We start from the raw sequence: 19423 nt of genomic DNA, 5'->3' as shown, positions 1-19423 counted from the left end.
TTTCTCTTCAGACTCTGTCTGTTTCTCTCTAATTTTCCAACACTCTTTATTCCTGTAGATTAAATTTTATACACAAGTTATGAAAATCTATGTGTAAAATTTATTAAATCTAGTTAACTTGTAAAATCATCTCAACTATTAAAATCATCAAAGTCCACAAAAATTCATGTTCCAATAAGCCCCCCTAAGTTCCAGTGCCCAGTGGAATATCCAAGTTTTTCAAAGTTTTCGCAGTCAGATTTGTTTCGTCCGAATAATCAATTATTCGATCCGTTTTGATCTATCGTTATTCGTATATTCAGTCTAGATATCTGATTTTTTATATATTTTAAGTGGATATCGATTCGATTTGTACAAATAATATATATATATATATATAATCGTATAAAATAATAATATTTTTTCAAAAATATAAATAGTTTTATTTACTTTTCAAAAACTTTAAGACCTAAAATAAATAATTTAATAAATAAAAATATAAAACCTACATAACATACCATAATTATAGAATTTATATATATGATTCTTTAAATATATGTATATAATAGAGGGAAATTGGATATTTATTTTTAAAAATATTAATATTTGTGATTTACTTTATTTCTTACAGATATCAGATATTTTATATGATATGATTCATAATGTTACATAGATCCAGATATTTAAAATTTAAAATAAAACGAATAATGAATCGAATAAAAATTTAGGCATATTTTGTCTATTACAGCCAAACCTTTCGATCATTTTTTTTGTACATTTCCCGCCCCTACCTAACACAAGGATTAACTTCAAATCCTTCTTCCTCCCAGAGAAGGTTTGAGTCACACTCTTTTTTGTCAACGTTTGAGTTGCACTTTTGTCCACGCCAACATCAAGATGAGGCTTTCGTTTTCTGCCATTCATCCTAAAGATAGCACAAAAAAGTTGATAAAATCCACTAAGAGCGCTCTCTTTGCCATTTCCCCACTTTCCTTTGAGAAAAGAAAGCAAAATGGCACTGAGAATGTGGGCTTCCTCTACAGCAAACGCTCTCAAGCTCTCTTCTTCTGCCTCCAAATCTCATCTCCTTCCGGCTTTCTCCATCTCTAGATGCTTCTCCTCAGGTAAGAGAATCATTTCACAGAACTTGTGTGCTGCATTGCTCATGTTTTAGGACTCGTGTCTGAAACTCTTAGTGGTTATTTTGGGTTTCAAGTGTTGGAAGGACTTAAATATGCAAATTCACATGAGTGGGTGAAACATGATGGCTCAGTGGCTACCATAGGCATCACTGACCATGCCCAGGTAACAAAAACATAGCTCATCAGAACTAGTTTAGATTAGTTTTACCAGTACTAGCCTGAAAAAAAAGAGAAACTACATATGGTGATGTTGGGCAGGATCATTTAGGAGAAGTTGTGTTTGTGGAGCTGCCAGAAGAGAAAAGCTCAGTGAGCAAAGAAAAGAACTTTGGAGCTGTGGAGAGTGTCAAGGCCACAAGTGAGATTCTATCTCCAATCTCTGGTGAAGTCGTTGAGGTTAACACAAAGCTCACCGATTCGCCTGGTTTGGTAAGTTTTTTTTCTTTTTACTTGCACTTAACTAAGTGTGCGGCTCGTATCAAAACTGATATGTTTTGAGTTGCGTAGATCAACTCAAGCCCTTATGAAGATGGTTGGATGATAAAGGTGAAACCAAGTAACCCTGCAGAGTTGGAAACCTTGATGGGCTCAAAGGAATACACCAAGTTCTGCGAAGAGGAAGACGCTGCTCACTAGAGGGACTTCACTTGTCAATGTTCCTTACCCTATCTCTCTCAGCTTTGTATCTCTGTAATACTAATTTGGTTGAAAGATGATATCATTCAAATAAGACTCAAGAGAGCTTTCAACTTTAAAACAACACAAACAAGAAAAACTTTCATACAGTTAGATGAAAGAAAACATTAAGATATCACCAAACCAAAGTTGTACGCATGGATAAGGAACACACTTTGATCTGTACAGTTACTGCTATCAGACACCGTTGGGCAAGGCCGGAGAAGCAGATACATCGGGTGAGGGGGACGGTGACTCGTCGTAGGAGATGGAGATCAGCTCAGACCTGAGCTTTTCCGCAGCTTCAGAGTTTGTTTTAGAGACTCCGTTTGTGGTAGCGACGACAGGTTTCACATCTGAGGGCGTTAGAGACTCTTCAACCTCCTCTGGTGAAGTATAGGCGATAGCAATGAGAGACTCACGAGCTTGTTCTTGAGAGATATCGTTACTGTGTTGTTCCATCAAACAATCAAAAATGCCTTTACAATCTTCTGCAGAGATGGAACAAAAACCCGTCTTACATTTGCGTCTATATGAAAACACTTGTCAAAATCTTACATAAAGCACAATTTTCATTACACGACAATTCAAAATCTAATCCAATCTAATTCTCAAAGAGATGCTTCTTGCTTGCACAACAAAAAAAACATATTTGACCAAATTAGAATGAAGCGTGATTACATAAAGTCTTAGAACAGAACACATGTTACAATGTTAAAGCTTAACAACCCAGAAACAAAACCCATAAACTCCGTTGACCGAGTCAAAATTCAACCCAATTCTAAATCACTTTCGCTTTTTATCTTCCTTGCGATTTTCTCGGGAAATAGGATCAAAACATATTAAACTTAACTAATTATCCAATTCAGTAACCAAATCCCAATCAAATCCCGTTTTTTTTTGTCTCCGACCAAATTTGTTCTTTTTCTCTCAAATTTTCCGCATAAGAAAAATTAAATTTAAGAAGAAAAAAAGAAAACAGAAATCGATGAAGCGGAGGAGGACGCACCTCGTTGATTCGTACGGGAATTGCAAACGGAAAGTTCGAAGACAAAACGTTGGATTATTGCCTTTGATTTTTTATTTATTGGCCCTTTTTTGACCAAAAACGATTATAATATTCTTTGCCAGCTCATTACACGTCAACAAACTATTTATGTATATGCAATTAGCAAGTGGTGTTTTAATTTGAAAATCAGTCCTCTATTTTCTCTCGTATTCTACATTTTACCATCCCTCTTTTATTAATTATTACCCTTTCATTACCATTTTTTTGTCTGGTTGATTATGCTAATACAAATCATGAAAAATATTACATATATGATATTACAGCCGACAATCCTATATGTCTTGTGAAAATTCACGCCTGACTGCATCACCATGAATCGTAAAAATTGCGTTGCCTGGAATTCGAACCCTAGACCTGGGTGTAGAATCCTTTAAACTTTTACCACTAAGCCACGGTGCTTCCACACTCTTTTATTACCATCAACCGTAATATATAAAAAATCTTATATTTTCTTTTTAGATTTTGATTAGTGAGTTTGGATAAGAAGAAATTAGAAATGGAAATAATAGATGTGTTTTCTCAAAAAAATTATAAATGCTCTTTATTGGATTCATTAGAACTTAATATCAAACAAATAAGTTTGGAAAAAACAGAATATCTAAAATAGAACAAAGATAACACAATAGTTTTATTTTTTACAAGATAAAGATAACAATAGTTTAAACAAATTTTAAAATAAAATCCCCTAGACTATATTTCTGAAGTGATTTTGCCACATGTCCTCTATACAATCAATTTCACAAAATAAATATGACATGGCTACTAAAATTGATGATATGGCTTCTGAAAAAATATGACATGGATAATTTCATTTAATGTTGATTTATATTTTTTGACAAACTTATTAGAATGTGATAATAATTCATATTTACATTTAGTATTGATATTTCTTTTTGGTAATTTTTTTAAAAATATGATAATAGCTCATACATCATCTATAAAATAAATATATCCATATATAACATTTCAAATTTTGAAATATTATTATTTTTGTATAATTATACAATTTGTATTACTAAAGCTTTCAAAAATATCTACAATTTAAAAAAAAATTAAATATCTAATCGTAAGATTATTAGTTTCTTAATTTTATAAATATTTTCTAGGCTAAATTTTATAATTATACAATTTTATATCATTTTTATTAGTTTTATACAAATTTATTTATTTGATATATTAAATATTATTAAGAAAATTCTTAAATCAATAATAATTTAATAATATTTATTTTTGAATATAAGTTAAATTTAAAAATTTCCTTACTGCACATGGTGCAAAAAAACACCTAATTTTTTATATAAGAATAGTCAAATCTAGAGCTTATGAGGGACATGTTTAATTTATCGATATTTTTATGTTTAAATGCTATAATAAAATCAGTCCTCTATTTTTATAATAGTTATTTTTATTTCTCCTTTATATTTAGAAGAAAAATATAACATTTTCAATTATAGATTCGTACTTATTTATTTACATAATTATTATTTAACTTTTAAATTTTATAGTTATGATCGAAAACAAATATTTAAGATAAATGCAACGTTTATATAAACAAAGTCACTCTTTTATTATATAATAGTTTTTCTATTTTTTGTCATTATATAATAGTTTTTTATAAAATATATATTAAACAATGTCATAATTTTATGAAAATATCGCCAGAGTTAAAAGTAATTGGATTGATTTTTCTAAATAAAAATAATTGTAATAGAAAACAGAATATAATGAAGAGTATTTCTTAGAAGAATACATTAAAAATGAACTCATTTTTATTAAAAAAAATTTGGGGGAATATGTATGTTCACCAACCAATAGTATTAATTATTTAAGATTAAATATTAAAAAAAAACAAAATAATAAAAATTTGTTAAGTTATAATATGTTAGAGTTAATGATGAACAAGGTTTTGAGTGTTGAAGCTTAGAGATAATGATGAATCAGAAGATTTAGACTTATCAAGATTAAAATGAGATTGGTTTGAAGGATAAAAGGGATCAAACTTTGCAAGTTTGTTTTCTGTAGTTTTGGGAGTGCAGAGAGAAAACAGTGTTGTGTCGAAGTTGAACAAGGTTTTGAGTGTTGAACAAGTCGGGCGACTTGGCTGTTAGAGTAAGGTTGGGTAGATTAGAAATTGGTCAGTGTCGATTCACAGGTGTGAAGTCGAGTAAACCTGATTAAACAAAGAGTGTAATTTGTTTAAAAGATTTCTAATGAAAGATAACCTTATTTGGAGAATCTTGTTCATTATTTCTGTGTTTCTATGTTCCTAGTTCTTTCATTTGGTATCAGAGCGGGTCACCTACCTAGATCTAGATATCTATAACAGGTTGAGGTCCTGCGAAGAACATGGAAACAACAGAGTTTGTAGCGGCTCACAAATCACTCATGTTGGATGAAAACAACTTTAGACACTGGAAGGTGCGCATGAAACAACAACTCAAAGGGATTGAGGAAGATGTTTGGACTGCAGTTGAAACAGGATGGACAGATCCAACGATCTGTACTGAAGATGATGAAGAGATAGCTAAACCCAAAAATAAGTGGACAAAAGCAGAAAAGACTGCATCGAGACTCAACGCAAAGGCGCTATCAGAAATCTTCAATGCAATCAATTCAGATCAGTTTAAACTTGTGCAGGGATGTTGTTCAGCCAAGGATGCATGGGACACGCTTGTGGAATACTATGAGGGAACATCCATTGTTAAAAGAGCAAGACTAGACTATTTGGCCTCTCAGTTTGAGAATTTGAGGATGGCGGATGAAGAATCTATCACGAGTTTTAGCTCAAAGCTGAGTTCTATTGCAAACGAGGCAATTGTCCTTGGTAAGAACTTCAAGGATAAGAAGCTGGTCAAGAAGCTGATACGATGTCTTCCAGAGAAGTTTGCTTCCTATAAGGCATTATTCAAGGTTGGGATGAATACTGATGAGATGAAGTTTTCACAGTTGGTTGGTATTCTTAAAGCTGAAGAGATGGAAGCACCTACCTGTCCAACCAAGATAGGAAAAGAAACAGTTTTTGCTGCTGAGAAGGAAACTGATAGATTTCAGTCACTTCATGAAAGTCTAAATAAAAAATTGGACGAATGTGTTGAGTTACTGACACAAAACTTCAAGGAGGCTTTAAAGCAATTTGAGAAAGAGCAGAGAAAGAACTCTAACTCACGTGAGGTTTGTGCTAGTAAAGGTTGTCAGACATGTGATTGTCACTGCCATGATGTGTGCAAGAGACAATCTGAGGTTGAACGTCCATGTCATCAGAAGAGAAGTGATGAAAAACTTAGTCTTGTAGCTCTTATTGGAAAAGAAAATGATGAAGAACTTAAGGTAGATTCTGATTCAGATAGTGATGGAGAGATAGATGTGAAAGCTGAATATCGTAAGTTCTATGATAGTTGGGTTGAATTGAGTAACGAGAATCTGAACCTGCTGAAGAACAAGGCGTTACTAGAAGCTCAGATTAATATAATAGAGATGGAAAAGCCTACGGCATTGAAGCTAGAGACGCCAACATGTTCAACAAAGGATAACGGATTGACCAAGCAGACAGAAGCTGGACACGAAAATACATGTGTATTGGAATCAAAGATAAATAGGTTATCAGACCTTTTGTCAGAAGAAAAGGAGAAAAGCAGAAATCTTGAGCATAATCTGAACGAAAACAACAAGAAGATCAGGATGTTAAGCAAAGGAACAAAGGATTTGGATACTCTTCTTGCCATGGGACAGCCTGCAAAACAGAATTGGGGTCTTGGATACATAGGAAATCGTGTGTCAAGCTCTAGTAGTGGAACAGATCAAGTATGTCTCACCAATTTCGTTCGTGCTAAACCCGTTTCTGATATTAAATCAAAGAAGATTGAATCGCATCAAACATGTTCAAGCAAAGAAGTACTGGTTGAACAGACAAATCAGAAGTTCAAACAAGGTTGTTACTTCTGTGGGAAACCTGGACACATACAGAGATACTGTTATGCTTTGGAAAGCAAGATGAAGACAAGGAAGGCTGGAGAATGTAGTCTCAACTATGGATGTTATTCTTGTGGGAAACTTGGGCATACTCATCGATTTTGCTATGAGAGAATCAACAATATCAAGAAGGCTTGGAGTGAAAGCAAATGTTATGTTGAGTCAAAAAGCTATGGTAAGGTATGGATTGCAAAATCAGATTTGTATTCCAAATGCAAGGAGACTGTTCAAGGGCTTGTGTGCAATGTAGCATGTTCAGAAAAATTGGGATGTCCGAATGTCAATAGGAGATGGGTTAACACTAAGGTTGTTCGAGGTATACTCAGACATGTTAATGAAGCCAATGCTTTATGCCAGGCATAAGAAGTATGGGGCTCCAAGAGATGTGACAAAGGCATGATTTGTTATGAAGATTTTCAAAGAGTTTTGTCACTCAAGCAGGGGGAGATTGAAGAGTTGTTTCAGCTTGATGGTACTTAGTTGAGGGGGAGCTTCTTGCAAGTGTTCGCTAGTAAGCTTGAGTTGTAAAACTCAGTGAAAAAGGGGAAGATTGTTGAGACCAGGAGTCTGCAAACAAATGTGTTCAACGTTTCTTCATGGTTGCACAAGTCACAAGGTGTTATGACGTGGTGTCATCTTATTGGTTGGAAATATTAATTACGATTTGACAAGAGATAATGATTGAAGCTTAGAGATAATGATGAATTAGAAGATTTAGACTTATCAAGATTAAAACGAGATTGGTTTGAAAGATAAAAGGGATCAAACTTTGCAAGTTTGTTTTCTGTAGTTTTGGGAGTGCAGAGAGAAAACAGTGTTGTCTCGAAGTTGAACAAGGTTTTGAGTGTTGAACAAGTCGGGCGACTTGGCTGTTAGAGTAAGGTTGGGTAGATTAGAAATTGGTCAGTGTCGATTCACAGGTGTGAAGTCGAGTAAACCTGATTAAACAAAGAGTGTAATTTGTTTAAAAGATTTCTAATAAAAGATAACCTTATTTGGAGAATCTTGTTCATTATTTCTGTGTTTCTGTGTTCCTAGTTCTTTCAAATACATCATATCTCTTCTTTGATGGCTCTTCCATTTCGCATCAACTAGAACTATAAGTTGTTACCATCTTCAATATATTCTCCTATTTTTACTTTTAAAATATATCAACTCTAAAATAAATATGTATTTATCTCAAATGTATTTTTTGCATCTAAAATGAATATTCGCAAAAAAAATATTTAAATTTTGTAACAAATAATTTTTATTCATGAACCTTTATAATTAACCATGCACTTGTAACTTTTATAAGATTTTCAAAAAACTATGGTCCAGATGGTACCATGCTCTTCTGTGTTGTTTGTTGATGGACTTAGCCCCATGCACTACATGGTACCATGCTCTTCTGTGTTGTTTATTGATGGACCAGATGTGTTCTTAAGACGCTGCTGATTGCCTCTCTACATTTAAGTGCTTGGTTATCTTCGAGGGTGTCTTCTGCTTTAGTAAGTAAACGGATTTTTCTTCGATATTTCACTGTTAGGAATTGATAGTTAGTGGAAATTTTTGATAATTCTGTTTAGCTATTGCACATCAAGAAGCTTATGAAGTTGAATTTGTGTTTACCATACATGTTGTAAGAGTGCTGGTTGTATATTTTCATTAAATGGAACATACGACAATGTGTACAATGTATATGGGCTGCACTTTAGGAAGCTGGGCAAGGCACATAAACCTCAAAAATGGTTGAAAATTGTAACACCAAACTAAAAGTAAAACTAATGTAACGGAGCTTTTGTTGTCTAAATATTTTGTTATACTCTTCTTTAGGAGGATCAAAATATGTAAGTAGTAGTCACAAGAAAGCTTATGCGCAATTAGTTTTTTTACTTGTTCAAAATATTGTTTTGGTTTTCTTTTCAAGATTTTCCATCATGCTTAGCTGGAGTATCAGTAGCTTACTATCTGTTCTTTGGAGAATATCAAATTTATAGATACATGGTTTTACTCTTTGAAGTAACTACACCAGAGATCAATCTTAGAGGATGCTTTGACATTTCTGATTTGAAGCGATCTAAAGCTTGTGGAGTTGCTATTTTCTTGACTTGGTATGGTGAGTATTTTGGTAAACCTTTTTATTAGTTACAAATCTGAAAACTGGATTCAAATTCGTCATGTTCTGTTTGAAAACAACAACAGACGGTGAAAACACAACATTTCTGTAGATGGAAATACAAAGTTCTTACAAAGAATCTTACAAGTGCAAAAGCTAACTTAGATTTTATTTGGCTTACTTAAAACATACTACTCCTTTGGTTTATTTTATTCCTTCGAGATTTACAAAACCTTAGCTGCAGCTATAATGGTTTTCCCCCTCAGTTACCATTCAGACAAGACTAAGCTTTCTCTACCCGGATCCAGCAGAGTCATTCTTACGATTCTCTTTGTCTCCCACTTGCTTAATTTCCTTTTTACAATATCCACACAAAAACTTAATGATGAATCAATCGGGAGCAAAGATTACCAAAAAGAGATATGAAAATCATTTCGTCTCCATAACAAAAGAACAATATAGATATGATTCAGACTTAGACATAACAGAAGAAGCAAAGAAAAGCATCTAAATATTTCAAGTGATTCGCCATAGCAGTTCTTACAGAGATTTTGGTTTGATAAATTCTGCGAGACGGATAGATTTGTTGTGGCTCCTTTCTAGTTCATATATATACTGAATAAAATTAGTGACAAACGTAGGGAAGCTGGATTTAAGGCTGCAGCTATCGGGACAAATGCTGATATGGACCACTTGGTCTCCGAAAAATCTCAATTAGACCCATCATTTTTTTATTTTATTTTATATTTAAATTTAAATAGAAACCTAAGTAAAATAACTAAAAAACCTAAGGATTTCAAAATATTTACTAACTTATGTCATTACTATCCAACCCGGATCCAGACCTAAAACCAGACCCGGATCCAGACCCGAAACCCAACCATTTTTCCTTCTTCTTCCCCTTTTCTTCTCTATTCATAGTTTCTTCACCTCAAGACAAAATCAATTTTTTTTTTCAACTATCCATTAATTTTCTCTTTCTTATCTCAAATCGATTAACCCATAGTAATATTTAATCAATTATATCTTATCCAACATCAAATTTTATTTTTTACAAACAATATTCAAGATAATGAAGAACGCAAAGTATTACTAGTACAACTAGTACAACTTAAACTAGTATAACTAGTACAACTCGCATTAATATAACTAGTACAACTTGCACAAATCAAATTAGTACAACTAAAACGAGTATAACTAGTATAAATAGATTGGATATCTCATATATATTATTTGAGAAGTGAATTTCTTATGTGTCATCATCATATTCATTCTCACAAAAAAAATGACATGGCTTTGAGAAATTATGAAATGCCATCACTTAATTATGAGATGTATAAATTCCTTTATTTATTGTTTCACCATATGAAAATTCTAGAAAAAAGAATAATGTAGAACTAATAAGACATACTGGTCTAGTCTTCCTCGCCGGCATGTGTCAAATATATAAATAGTATATTTTTAATAATAATTGATTTGGAATTATACGTTTACAAGTTGTACTGGTTATATTAGTTGTATGATTTTTGGAAAAAAATCATCTTCATCTTTCTGGTCTCGAGGCCAAAAAGCTAGATGCAAAGTCAAAAATTTCTTCAATCATTTACAATAAATAAAATAACAAGTAGTTATACTAGTTTTCTAATTGTACTGGCTGTATATAGTTGTACTAGTTTTTGAGTTGTACCAATTTGTGCATAGTTGTACTTTGGCAATAAAATCGGAAAATATTAGTTGTACCACATAATAAATACATTTACCTCAGTTGTACCACTTATTAATGTTTACATGTCTTTGCCTAGTTACAATGAAATCATCAATTTCGTAAAAATACATTTCATGTATGTTTTCCAAAAATTAAGTGGACAAATAAGTTAACAAACCTCAAAAGTATAAGGTATATCATGTAAACTTGTGGAATTCTGTAATAATTTTCAGAAAAAATCCAAAAATTTAAATAAATAAGAGGAACTTTATGAGTACATACAAATTGAGATATTTGATTGTTTTTCTCTCATATAGAATACCAATCAAATATTTGATTGTGCATACAAAATGAAGTAACATAGTTGTACTAATATTCGAGTTGTACAGGTTTGTATATAGTTGTACTAGTATTGGAGTTGTACTGGTTTGTACATAGTTGTACTAGTATTTGAGTTGTACCGGTGTGTACATAGTTGTACTAGCTTTTGAGTTATACCGGTTTATACATAGTTGTACTTTGATAGTAAAATCGAAAAAACTAGTTGTACCACATAAAATTTAAACTTATCTGAGTTGTACCACTTCCTTATGTGTACATGCCTTTCCCCTAATAAAATGAAATCATCAATTTTGTTAAAATACAGTTCATATATGTTTTCCAAAAAATATGTGGACAAAGAAGTTAACAAACCTTAAAAGTATAAGATAGATCATGCAGATTTATGGAGTTGTGTATTAATCTTTATTTTATTTTTCGAAAACTTCAAATAAGTTAAGAGAAACTGTATGAGTACATACCAGTTGATGTATTTAATTATTTTCTCATATGGAATACTATTTTTTTTTTAATTTCTGAAATGTCAAAGTTGTACCAGTTGTACCAGTAATACTCATTTAATATATAATAAAAACTACGTCAATTGTTTATATATTTAGTTTTAGGGGTTGTACCAATATTTTCGTTTCATAGATTTGTAAAAATATGTTTGATGTATGTTTATCAAATAATAATATTGCCAATATAGTTAATAAATCTTAAGTATAGAGCATATAATGTAAAATTAAATTAAATTAAAAGTGTAATGTAATAATGTAATAAGAAATGAAAAATCTCAAATACAATATATGAAATTTTGTCATTATATACCAATTAGAACATTTAATATGTTTAGTTATACGAGTTATATAAGTTGTACATAATCGAATGAGTGGATGAGATAAAGAAAATTGTGTGGTTGTGAGTGATTGAGATAAAAAAAACAGGAAGAGAGAGAATGAAATATCTGTAAAATCGTGTGGCTAAGATTAAAAGATAGTTGGAATGATCTAATGGTTCTTATTATTCTTTCATTAAGGATACTATTGTAATTTGTAATGACTTGGTCCATGTAGAACATTTTTGGATGTTGGGGATTTTTTTTTCACCACTTGGTCCATATCAGATTTTAGTCCGCAGATATCTGGCCGGTGTAGGTCGGGATCCATCCGGCAGAAAACATTTATAGGTCCAGCTTCAAGCCGTTACCTTCACTGATGATAAGACCGAATAAATGAAACGGTGTGGGAGAAGAGGTGGAACAGTAGTTAAATGATTGGATTAATGGTGAAATCAATAGAAGGGGAAACGTTTCAAAATTATCTATCGGAAACCATGAAAACTGATTGTTTATGACGCTGAACATCCACCATGACAACAGAACAAAAACCTAAAACTCATTCGGGCCGATATTTGAATAAATATGGACCTATACAAATAACCCAGCGAGATGTTAGAGCCTGTCACGTTTTTAAGAAGTAAAGATAAAGAAAAACTGGACACGTGACGAAATTTGGAATTAGGTGTGTTGAGGTGGCGCATTGAGGAGAGACTCAACTCAATTTATTGTAATATATAGATAGATTGTATATTCTGATGAAGATAAAAATCAAGTAAACTGTAATCAAATATAATATTATTTATTATAAAACTATAAATTAGCTATTTAAAGTAAGCTAATATACATATTAAATGTTAAGCCACATATTCTTTTTTTTTTTTTTTTTTTGAACACGCGTTAAGCCACATATTCTATAAAATATTATTTTAAAGATTGACTAAAACAGAATATTTAATATAATATAATGCTTAGTTTATTTTTGAAGATATATTCTTGATATTATATTCTAACTCCTACTTCCACTTATCTAAGTATTTATACAATATATGTTATATGTGTTATATTTATGAAAACCTTAAAATTTTGATAATGACAGTGACGTCCAACTCATTATGTATATATTTTCTTTGAGAAATACTAAAGAGCAATGATAAAATTATGAACACATCTTATTATATAAAGCTTGATTCTTCAAAGTTACTAATTAACATGATCGCGACACATGGCAATTGTATATTTAAGATTATGACATGTGTTAAGTTATAACTTTATATAAATAGTTAATTAATAGTATTTTTCCTTTTTAAGTTTTAAAACAAAATATTGTAAATAAATAATAAGTTCATACAAACAATTATTTAATATTATTTTCCTTTTTATGTCCAAAAAATAGAAAATTTAAACGTTATACGAACATAATTTTCCTTAATTATGAACAAATATAATTATAATATTTATTTAATAGTATTTTTCCTTTTTAAGGTTTATACAAAATAATTGTTAACTAAAAAAAATTCTATACTAATAATTATTTAATAGTAAGCTTCCTTTTTTAAATAATAAATATAAAATTGTATAAGCTATATGGAAATAATTTTCCTTTTTAAATTATAATTTTGCTTTTTAAAAAAAAATCATGAAAAACAGAATTATGAAAGAAATAGTAGTTTAAAAAATTTCTAAACTAATCATAAAAACCTGAGATTTAAATTGTAAATAAAAATAGATTTATAAAATAGAATGTGTTCCGTTTGAAACAAATCCTAACATAATAAATAGTCTTACAAAAATAGTCTTTTAAAGTTCAACTTATGAATTAGTATTTTTAGAAAAGGAAAATTTACAAATTACCATTTTTATATTATATACTGTCAAAAATCTTATTATATATAGCTTGGTTCTTCAAAGTTACTAATTAACATGATCGCGACACATGGCAATTGTATATTTAAGATTATGACATGTGTTAAGTTATAACTTTATATAAATAGTTAATTAATAGTATTTTTCCTTTTTAAGTTTTAAACAAAATATTGTAAACAAATAATAAGTTCATACAAACAATTATTTAATATTATTTTCCTTTTTTATGTCCAAAAAATAGAAAATTTAAACGTTATACGAACATAATTTTCCTTAATTATGAACAAATATAATTATACTATTTATTTAATAGTATTTTTCCTTTTTAAGGTTTATACAAAATAATTGTTAACTAAAAAATTCCATACTAATAATTATTTAATGGTAAGCTTCCTTTTTTAAATAATAAATATAAAATTGTATAAGCTATATGGAAATAATTTTCCTTTTTAAATTATAATTTTGCTTTTTAAAACAAAAATCATGAAAAACAGAATTATGAAAGAAATAGTAGTTTAAAAATTTTCTAAACTAATTATAAAAACCTGAGATTTAAATTGTAAATAAAAATAGATTTATAAAATAGAATGTGTTCCGTTTGAAACAAATCCTAACATAATAAATAGTCTTACAAAAATAGTCTTTTAAAGTTCAATTTATGAATTAGTATTTTTAGAAAAGGAAGATTTACAAATTACCATTTTTATATTATATACTGTTAAAAATATTTGATAGTAATTTTAATTTTTTGATTGCGATATGTGTCAATAAATTTTTAAGATTGTGACATGTGTTAAAATACGATACAATTTTTTTTGTAAGGATTTTTTATCATATAAAGTTTGGTTCTTCAAAATTAGTAATTAACATGATTGTGACACATGACAATTTTATATTTAAGATTTTTACATGTTTTAAATAAAATCTTATTATAAATAATTATTTAATAGTAATTTTATTCTTTTTGTTAGTAATAAACATGATTGTGACACATGACAATTTTATATTTAAGATTATAATATGTGTTAGATAAAATCTTATTATAAATAATTATTTAATAGTAATTTTCCTTTTTTAGAAAAGGTATTGTAAGTAAAACAATTTCCATACAAATAGTAAATTAATTCATTTTTTAAATCAAAAATGAAAATTGTAAAAGCTATATGAAAATAATTTTTCTTTCCAAAAAATTCTAAGTTTCCTTTTTGTGTTAAATAAAAATTTTCATATAAATAATTATTTAATAGTATTTTTCCTTTTTTGTGAAAAATTATTGTAGATAAAAAATTCCCATACAAAATGTAAATTAATAATAAATTTCCTTTTTATATCTAAAATGAAAATTGTAAAAGCTATATGAAAATAATTTTTCTTCTCAAAAAATTCTAATTTTCCTTTTTTAAAAAATCGTGAACAAATAGAATTATAAAATAAAAATATTATTTTAATAAGATTAATGTTTTTACAAATTTATAATTAATTAATAGTAATTTTGTTTTTTTTCTGCGAAACAAAATATTGTAAATTAAAATATTTCCATAAGATAGTAAATTAATAGTTATTTTCCTATATAAATCTAAAATTAAAATAGTAAAAGCTATATGAACAATAATTTTCTTTTTTTAAGAAAATCATGAAAAAGAGAATTATAAAAGAAAAAAATGTAGTTAAATAATATTTAAAATGAATGATAAAATCCTAATAATACACCAAACTGTTTAATAATAAATCTATGATTTAGCTAAAATCATAGATTACTTTTATTTTATCCTAATCAAAAATGTAAAAGATTATTTAATATTATTTATATTTTATTGTAAATAAAAAGGATATTTATAAAATAGATTATTTTTCCTTTTTAAAAAACAATTCAAGCAAAATAAAATTTTAAAAACTTATTTAATAAATCATTAGATTAGTACATAAGAAAATGTATAATGTTATCATTTACTTGATTCGACTTTCAATTTTTCTTATTTTTCATTCAATTTCTTATTTTAGGTTGGGTTCAATTCAAACATTTAGATATAATATTTTTTTCTAATCCAAGTAGTAAATTGATAACAGTTCATCTATGTGCTATTATTATAAAATACAAATTTTAACTTGAACTTATGTATGAAAATTATTTTTAGTTATAAAATAAATCTTACACAACGTATGCAAATAAATCATAAAATTATAATAAAGTGATTATTATTTTATGTTTATTAAATTAAAACATCAAACAAAACCGTTGCAACGCAACAGGCTCATATCTAGTAGTATATAATACTTACATGTGTTCCACTAATTAAAATATCTTACCAATTAATTAATGTATATTATGCTACATATCCTACAAAAATATGATTAAAAGATCAGATTGAACAAAATATTTAGAATTCTATCATAATTACTATCTCTAGTTATTAAATAAAGTTTTATATATAGTATAAATTTAAATTGATTAGTATAAATTTAAACTGGTAACACATCACTCAATAATAAAATTATTAAGAACATGAAAAATAAAAAAAATTACCTAAAACTATGTATAACATGAAAAATAAGCAAATATAATATATTCGTTAATAAAGTTAAGTTTCTAATCAAATATATCTATAAATTTAAATAATTTGAAGAAACTTTGGGACATACATGATTTTTTATTTTAAATAGGCATGGGCAAAAAAAGGAACCGAAGAATCAAACCGGAATCAAACCGAAATATCTGAAACCGGAACCAAACCAATAGCCTCAAATATCCGGATGGTTCCTATATTTCTATATTCAAAATAACCGAACCAAGAACCAAACCGAAAACCAAAAGAGTACCCGAATATATAAAAGTACTAATTATATATAGATATAACATAAATAAATGTATATTTATAATCTAAAAACCTATTAAAAGTATCCAAAATTATTTTAGGAAAACCAAATTATTACAAAGTATATCCGACTTTTTTCTGAAATATCCAAAATAATCTGAAATATCCAAGAGTTTTTATTCTATTTATCCTAATTATGATATCTTTTTCCAAAATACCTGATATTTAACCCGAAATAACTGAACAGGAACACGAAAATACCAGAACCAAACCGAAAATAAGTCAAGTAGTAAATGGATTCTCTAACCTTCTATTTGAACTATCTGATATCCGAAATAACCAAACAGTACCAAACCGATATCCAAAATGCCCAGACCTAAACTTTTATAACTACATATTTATATTCTGACGAAGATGAAAAATATTTAAAATGAAATAAATTATAATATAGTTTTATAATAAAAAACTATAATTTAGCTATTTAAATAAGTTAATACATATTAAAAAATTAAGCCACATATTCTATTAAAATATTATTTTAAAGATTGCTTGAAGCAGAATATTTATTATAAAATAATACATAATATATTTGAAGATATCCTATTAAAATTATATTTTAACTCATATTTCCACTTAATTATTTATACAATACAATTTTACGTGCTATACATGTTATATTTATGAAGACTTTAGAATTTTGATCATTAGAGTGACGTCCAACTCATTATCTTTTTGAAAACAAAAACTGAGGAATAATAATAAAATTATGAACACATATTATATATTATTTACATATAATAGAGTTTCCACTAATTTTAATATCTTTGAAATTAATTAATAGATAGTACTCTATATATCCTATAACAAATATGATTTTAAATATTGAATTGAACAAAATATTTAGAATTATACCATAATTCTTTTTTTTTTTTGAAAAAAATACCATATGTAATAAGTTTTTTTTTTAACAGGGATGTTCCGCAACCCGTAGACCCGTAGACACTTCCGTAATTTTCCGCAACCCATAGGCCCGTAGTCACTTCCGTAGCTTTCCGCAATCTTTAGGCCCATAGTCACCCCTGGCCCGAAACCAACCGTTACTAATACCCATTACCCAATGACCCAGCACCATTAAATTTAAACTTGGAGAGGGCGTAAAGCATTTCGGGGCCACAAGGGGTATTCGAACTTGGGTTCTTATCGGCGTTGGAACTGCCTCAAGACCACTAGCCCACCACCTTGTGGTTCATATGTAATAAGTTTCAAATAATAGTATAAGTTTAAATTGATCATGTAAATTTAAACTGATAGTTCATCGTTCAAATTATTAAGAACATGAAAGTAGGCAGAATACCTATAATTTTGAAGAATATGACAATTAAATCACTATTCAAATAGCAGTATATATTCTAGATAACATGTGAGAGTATTCTTAATTAGCTGTCCTTGCGACGATATAAGATAAAATATTCAATTTTTACAGTGATATCTTTTTAAATTAAACTAGAAAGGGCGAAAACATGATGATTTCATTGATTTGGGTCACACTGTTTCAAATTCAAGCAAAACAGTAATTGATTTTGTTCTTTGTGTGGTGATGCTAGTTAATGGATTGTTAGTACCATCCAAATGACATATGTTCCCCATGTCAATTTTCTTAATTTTGTCAAAGTAACATAATACTAAAAAGTACAAAAAGGATAAGGAAATGCAAATAAATGAAATAACGTAACTCCTGCAAAAATATTTAACTAATATATTATACTTTTTAAATTTATGTTTTAGAATTCTTACACACATTAAAAATACATAATTAAATTTTGACTACTAGTGCATTGTTTTTGTAACTAACTAACTATTTTCTACAATTTTTAATCAATAGAATTTTAATAAATAAAATTATGCTTTTTGATGTTTGCAATTTACCATTAACCAAGATATGAATCAGACATTTCACACGCACATCTCTCTCATCAAAAAATTAAGAAGTTAGTCATGATATATTTATATTCAGCTTTGATCCACGCAACCGCGGAGATATTTGTTTTCGGTTATATATATATATTAGAGTAAATTAATATATGCATTAAATAACATATCAAATATCATATTGTATTATATTTATATTCAGCTTTAATCCACCGACTTTTAAAACCAAATTTTTTATTAGCAATATTTTTTACTTTTATTCATTCACATAATATATTATTATATATAAAAAGTCTAAGATATATCAATTTTATTATGTCACCGTATTATATTTTTTAGCATAAATATTTTATATTTATGAAATTGTTTGTACAAATTTATCAATTTAATATAATGTTATCATATTTAGTTCAATATAATAGTTTCATTTAATATGAATTATTATTATTATAAAACAGATAAAAATATAATTTTTTTCATTTTATAAATGATAACTGAATATATATTAATGCATAACAATAGTTCGTTTCTAATTACGAAATTAATTGAAATATTTACATAAACTTTTTGAAATTAAGATATGGTTATAATATTTTTCAACAGATTTGTTAAAAGTTTATCACACTTGAATTTGACATGTTTGAATGCTATCATCACACTTGAATTTGACATGTGTTACAGAAAGCACAAGATACGACTAACACTTTGCAATTTATTGTCCAATACTTAATGGTTAATGGGAACCATGAGGTGAACGTTGAAGGGGATTTCAGATACGTAGATACGAGAGAATTTGATGAGTGTACAGATTTTTTTGACTACTCGGAGGACTATGCACAAGACTGGGACAAAGCTTTTAAGAATTGGATTTTCGAGTCAAGGCAATGGAAACAAGATAGGGAAGAGTTCTCAAACCTATTGAAATCAGTGGAATATAGTGAAGGTATTTATATTTTCTGTGCTTTCTCTGAGTCATCTAAAATTCTGTATCTAAGTCATGGAGTTTATCTTGTGTGTTAATA

General features: G+C 28.5%; 2 protein-coding genes and 1 long non-coding RNA gene across 4 annotated transcripts; 1 reads left to right on the top strand and 2 right to left on the bottom strand.

The window, feature by feature from the left end:
* Window positions 1–903: 903 nt before the first annotated feature.
* Window positions 904–1851, top strand: LOC108856728 (glycine cleavage system H protein 3, mitochondrial). The gene is made up of 4 exons (XM_018630598.2): window positions 904–1103; window positions 1196–1284; window positions 1380–1550; window positions 1629–1851. Exons 1-4 carry the CDS (start codon window positions 992–994, stop codon window positions 1755–1757), a joined length of 501 nt encoding a protein of 166 aa, XP_018486100.1. The 5' UTR covers window positions 904–991; the 3' UTR covers window positions 1758–1851.
* LOC108856729 (uncharacterized) lies at window positions 1840–2935 on the bottom strand. Of its 2 annotated transcripts, none has more exons than XM_018630599.2 (2): window positions 2806–2935; window positions 1840–2287 (listed from the first exon to the last, which is right to left on the bottom strand). In XM_018630599.2, exon 2 carries the CDS (start codon window positions 2256–2258, stop codon window positions 1995–1997), a length of 264 nt encoding a protein of 87 aa, XP_018486101.1. In that variant the 5' UTR covers window positions 2259–2287; window positions 2806–2935; the 3' UTR covers window positions 1840–1994. The 2 variants fall into 2 exon arrangements, with proteins under 2 accessions (XP_018486101.1, XP_056866180.1); XM_057010200.1 differs by having other exon boundaries at window positions 1840–2325; window positions 2806–2892.
* Window positions 2936–9019: 6084 nt separating this feature from the next.
* LOC130512748 (uncharacterized) lies at window positions 9020–9562 on the bottom strand. The gene is made up of 2 exons (XR_008946335.1): window positions 9477–9562; window positions 9020–9286 (listed from the first exon to the last, which is right to left on the bottom strand). It is a non-coding gene; the product is annotated as an uncharacterized LOC130512748 (long non-coding RNA).
* Window positions 9563–19423: the final 9861 nt, after the last annotated feature.

Source organism: Raphanus sativus, chromosome 5, assembly GCF_000801105.2.
Source record: "Raphanus sativus cultivar WK10039 chromosome 5, ASM80110v3, whole genome shotgun sequence".
Classification (NCBI taxonomy): Eukaryota; Viridiplantae; Streptophyta; class Magnoliopsida; order Brassicales; family Brassicaceae; genus Raphanus; species Raphanus sativus.
The sequence above is the reverse complement of the archived record's forward strand: the minus strand, read 5'-3'. Positions and strand labels throughout refer to the sequence as shown.

Coding starts and splice junctions, on each gene's coding strand:
- LOC108856729 (XM_018630599.2), bottom strand. CDS start 2,258: ATGGAACAACACAGTAACGATATCTCTCAAGAACAAGCTCGTGAGTCT.
- LOC108856728 (XM_018630598.2), top strand. CDS start 992: ATGGCACTGAGAATGTGGGCTTCCTCTACAGCAAACGCTCTCAAGCTC. Junction 1,104..1,195: donor CTCTAGATGCTTCTCCTCAG/GTAAGAGAATCA, acceptor TTGGGTTTCAAG/TGTTGGAAGGACTTAAATAT. Junction 1,551..1,628: donor TCACCGATTCGCCTGGTTTG/GTAAGTTTTTTT, acceptor TGAGTTGCGTAG/ATCAACTCAAGCCCTTATGA.